Source organism: Myotis davidii, unplaced genomic scaffold (assembly GCF_000327345.1).
Source record: "Myotis davidii unplaced genomic scaffold, ASM32734v1 scaffold198, whole genome shotgun sequence".
NCBI classification, from domain to species: domain Eukaryota; kingdom Metazoa; phylum Chordata; class Mammalia; order Chiroptera; family Vespertilionidae; genus Myotis; species Myotis davidii.
Window position 1 is genome coordinate 770,200 of NW_006291485.1, and position 5,215 is coordinate 775,414.

The 5,215-nt window shown below is 46.7% G+C and overlaps 1 protein-coding gene across 1 annotated transcript in view; it reads right to left on the reverse strand.

The window, feature by feature from the left end:
- The window catches only part of MIER2 (MIER family member 2), a 20,897-nt gene extending 16,442 nt beyond the window's left edge, over positions 1-4,455 (reverse strand). Inside the window, exons 1-2 of the mRNA XM_006764772.2 lie at positions 4,351-4,455; positions 2,796-2,938 (exon numbers count right to left, since the gene is read on the reverse strand). Coding sequence (XP_006764835.1) covers positions 2,796-2,930 — 135 coding nt within the window. The 5' untranslated portion in view covers positions 2,931-2,938; positions 4,351-4,455. The remainder of the gene's footprint in view (positions 1-2,795; positions 2,939-4,350) is intronic.
- Positions 4,456-5,215: the final 760 nt, after the last annotated feature.

The window sequence follows — 5,215 nt, forward strand, 5'->3', positions numbered from 1 at the left end:
GCTCAGAGGCCTGGGTGGGGAACGTGGGAACGTTGGAGTCCGCCATCACTGAAGCAAGCAAGCCTCATGTTCAGTTTAAGCTGCCTGGCTGCCGGTTGCCATCTTGGCTGTCAGTTAATTTGCATATCTCGCTGATTAGCCAATAGGAAGGGTAGCGGTCGTAGGCCAATTACCATGTTTCTCTTTTATTAGTGTAGATTTTTGTTTTTTAATCCTCACCGAGATATTTTTCCATTGATTTTAGAGTGGGAGAGAGAGGGAAAGTGAGAGAAACATCGATGTGAGATAAACACATTGATTGGTTGCCTCCTGAACGAGCCCTGACCAGGGTCTGGGCAGGGGAGGAGCCTGAAACCAAAGTACATACCCTTGACCAGAATCAAACCCAGGAGCCTTCGGTCTGCAGGCCGACACTCTATCCACTAAGCCAAACCAGCCAGGGCCAGAAATAAGACATTTAATTATTAGAAAGAAAGAAACAAAAACTATTACCACCTTCCTCTCCAGTATTGCTTTCAAATCGGTTTCTCACCCTCCTGTAAACCTCTACTCTTTCTGACCACACTCTGTCCTGACCCCAGGGGTCACTGTCAGCCTCCAGCCTCCTGAGCATTCCTTCTCATTCTTTCTGGTGTCAACATCTGCCACCCCTACCAACTTCTTCCCTGCCCTTGTGCTGGGACTTCCATTGCTGTGGAAGACCACCCAGCTTCCTCCCAGCCCGTCCTCTAAATCAAGTTCTTGTATGATGCATCACAGTTTCTAATTATGCATTGGTTGGAGGGGTTCATACAGTGGCCCAAAGATGCCCAGGTTCCCTGGGACCTTCACAACACTATGATGCCAATACTTCCGTCACTTGTGCTGATGGAGCAGTCAATGGTCCGCGGACAGCATCCTGCAGTAAAGGCAGGAGCACAAAGTGTGTGAGTCGCCAATGCATGTTCCTTACTGCCACCAACTCAGTTTTAAAAAGATGCTAATTTCAATTACGAATATCCTGTGGTTCAGTGGTTAGAGCGTTGGTCTGAGCACTGAAGGGTCACAGCTTTGATTCCTGATTAAGGGCATGTACCTGGGTTGCAGGTTCAATCAAAAACTGTCTCGCTTTCCCTTCCTGCCTTGCACTCTCTCTAAAAATCAATGGAAAAAATATCCTCGGGTTAGGATTATAAAAAGAAAAAAAAAAAGAAAAAAAAAATGGTGGGCAGACAACAACAGTCTGTCAGCTGGTACCAGGCAGACATCATCTCAGACACAAACTAAGTGGAAGGTTACTTCCAAAGAAATGAATGCTGTGATTGCTGTGAGAGTAAAATGAGCTTTTAAGCAAAAAATTCTAATTTTGGGAAACATGGATCTGACAATGTGAACTTGATAATTCCCACAGCTTCTGGTAATAGGTAATATGAAATGAAAGGGTTTCTGCCTTTACCTTAGTTTTTAAGAAAATCTAGACCTAGGTGTTTAGCTAATAAATAGCTGATTTAGGTATAAGAGTTCTAAGAAGTTTTAAATTCATGTTGAACTTTAAAATTTTTTCTTTTTTGAAGAGAAGACATTTGTTTTGGTTATAAGAGCAAATTGGCACCAAGTGATCCATGACACCAAGCTAAACAAATGCCCGATGATTAGTCCTTAAAAAAAATCCCAATACTTAAAGACGTCTCATAAAATCAGTGTTGGTACTATTATGGACTAAATGTTTGTGTTTCCCAAACCCATTCATATGTTGGATCCCTAATCCCCAACCTGACTGACTTCTGATCTGATAGGCAAACTCTCTCCCCTCCATGTGAGAAGCTGGTAAGAACAGTGTCTGCACACGAGGAAGGGGCCTCCCCACAAACAGTCCTGTAAGACCTTGATCTGGGACTTCTGGCCTCCAGGACTATGAGAAAATGAATGTCTGGTGTTTAAGCCCCCAGGTCTCTGGTATTAACAAATGTATGTTTTTAGATTTTATATTGTAAACTGTCAACATGTGGAAGATCTACTTGCTAGAAAGTCAGGGTTTTGCAAACATGTCACCAGTGCAGAGATGAAAAGGTTACACCTGGGTTAAGATCCACAGCAAGTTCAAGATCTTTGGATTGTGACATAACCAAGTACAGGAAGCTCACTTGATATGGCTACTGAATCTACTTTGCAATCGCCCTTTACAAAATGACTAGTTGCTGAATTTTGGTCCAGCATCAAAAAATAACTAACTATCTGAAAGGTTGTTAAATTCTCCACCCTGTTTTCATGATCATCTGCATGAGGTCAGCTTCACACTTCAACCAAAAGAACACATCACAACAGACACATCTGCCAGGACAACAGCTGGATTCTCTTACACTGTTCCTGCATTCAGAGATTTACAAAAATGTAAAACTATTCCACTCTTCCTTAATTTTATTTTTGTTTTGGAAAAGGTATTTTTTCATTTTCATAAAAATCTGTTATTTCTATTAACAATGGGCTTACTGCATCATCAAAGTTGCTTGAGATCCTCAATAATTTTTAAGAGGGTGGGGAGTTCTAAGGCCAAAAAGTTTGAGGATGGTAGGTTTAATGTCCAGCCACCCCACTGCTCTATAACCCTAGAGCCCCTTGAAGGCAAGACAAGCTGCCCTGTCCCTTGTGACCTCAGCTCCTAGCACAGGGCCTGGAACTTTGCAAACAGATGTGCATGTAGAACTTGTCATTGCAGAATCTGCAGCTTGCAGACCAATTCAGCCAAAAGAAACTGTGGAGTTTGCCCAGCAGGGCTCCACCCCCAATGGGGTACAGGGCTCAGCTGAGCCAAGTACCTGGGAAATGAAGTCCTTGTCCAGCTCCTCCTCAGGCTGTGCTGGGCGTCTTGTGGTCCCTTCGCACTCCTCCCGGATGCCGTAGTTCTGCGACAGGATCTCGGCGAGGTTGAACTGCTGGTCTGCAGAGCCCATTGACACACCTATAGAGGGACACAACCTGCATCAGCTCTCACCCCACCCATCTCCATCATCGCACTGAGACTGAAGATGGCTGAGGTAGAAAAAGCAACAGTGGCCCAACTGCCAACAGGGACAAAGCTCACGGTGGGAGGCCAGTGCACATGTGTGTACGTGCATATATGAAAGGCCATGCTTGTGCATACATGTGCATCAATGCAGCTGTGTTAGGCTGTACATGTGCATTTACACACATGCACGTATGTGTGCAGGCACAGGTGCCTGCATGTGTGCTCGTGGTGGGGTTGTGTGCATGCAGCTGTGTATACCTACATGCATGACATATGCTCATCTGAATGTAGTGTGTGGATGTGTGTGCACAAGTACATGTAAGGCTGTGTGTGTGCATGTAAACATGTGTGCATTATGAGGCTGTGTGCATATGTGAGGCTGTGTGTGTGTGTGTGTGTGTGTGTGTGTCTATACATGCATGTAGTCAGCAATGTCAGTCTACAATGTGGGAACTTCCAACAGAAGGACTTCTGACAAGAGCAACCTGGCTAACTGCACACAAATTCTAGGCATTTTAGGGATGTGTTTTCCTGACCACAGATGCTTGCAAGGGTCTGGGGAGAGAGTAAGTGGACAAGGAAGAGATGGGCCCCAGATAAGTCAGCATGAATAGAGCACAGGGACCCAACAAAGCTGGCTCCACACCTGGTTCCTGGTGCCTGCAAGGCTTGGGCAAGGCCTTCAGCTCAGGAAACACAGGGTGACGCTGTACACCCACTTCTGGGAGTCATTGCAGGCACAGTACAGGGAGAATGCTAATGAATAGCATGCAATAGGCCCAACAAATGCCAGTCCCTTCTTCTCCCTCTTCACCACAGCCGTGTCCCATGCACGGCCCAATGGGTGGTAGATGTTACCAGATTTTGAGTTTTCCCCAAAGAGCCAGGATGTGTCCACTGCTATCTCTCCATGATTGGTCTTCAGTAAGTTGAATTTTACAAACAAAATAACGAAGTCTCAATCAACCCAAGTCATGGAGCCATGAAGGCCAAGGCTGGTCCTCCAAGTGAGTCCAAAGCACACAGCAGCAGTAGGAGTGCAGGGGCCAGGCGGGTGGGGGCAGGTGGCCAGCTCAGGGAAGGTGCAGGGCACCCAAGGGTGGTGCCCACTCAGCACCCATTCTACCTCCCTCAGCCCCTCCATTTTCCTTCAGCCATGACACAGGCGCTCTGATCCTCCCCTGGGTACCCGGGCCCCAATACAGAATGGGAAACAGAGTCCTGGCCACTCTGTCTGTACCCCTGTCCCTGGACTCCGTCTGCACACTGTCTCTGTCTTGCCAGGCTGAGCAAGGTTCTGTCTCTTACAATGACAGTGGCCCTGATGGCCCCGGGCAGGAGGAAGATAGGGGCAAAGGAGGCACCTGCTGTTGTCGGTAATCCGGGCTCCCTGGGGCACAAACTGTGAGTAAGGCAGGAGACCACTTGAGGGCTCTGCCTCTCCAGCGAGGAGGCCTGCAAAGGAAGAGAAACAGAGTTAGTTCAACCAGCCTGGAGCTCACCGAAAGCAAGCCTGGCTCTCCGAGTGGCCTCATCTGGACTCTGGGGGATAACACGTGTGAGCTGCTTCAAGGAGCTGAGGAGGGAACACTGATAGTGGAACTAGGCATGCAGCTGCTAGAAGTTACGCCCCTGCTCCTACGTCAAGCACACAGAGGATGCACTGAAGTAGGCTTATACAGCAGCTCTAAACATCAGAACTTCAATGTCCTCATCTCCAAAGTGGGAAAACAGCACCCACAGGGGACTGTGAGGAGCCTGACACAGCCAGTAGCTAATAGTGGTTATCACTCACCCAGGACACAGGGACCAGGTAACCTAGGCCCACACACAGTCCTACTGCACACACCCAATAGGCATTCACTGACAGCCATGCCCATTACACAAGGGTCCCAGCCTTCAAAAGGCAAAATAGTCACTTTTGGGACACCTGGAAATTCCTCCAAAAGTAAGCATAGAGTTATCAAATGACCCAGCATTTAATTCCATTCCCAGTACATACCCAAGAAGACTAAAAACATGCATCCATACTAAACACACATGTTCACACATTAGCATGATTCACAAAGGCCAAAAGATAAAGCAATCCAAAAGTCCTACAGCATACAAATGATAAACAAGATGTTGTCTATACACACACTGGAATATGACTCAGCCATGAAAAGAAGTGACACATTAATAGGTAGATAAACCTTGAAAACACAAAAGGCCACACAGTATGTGATTCCA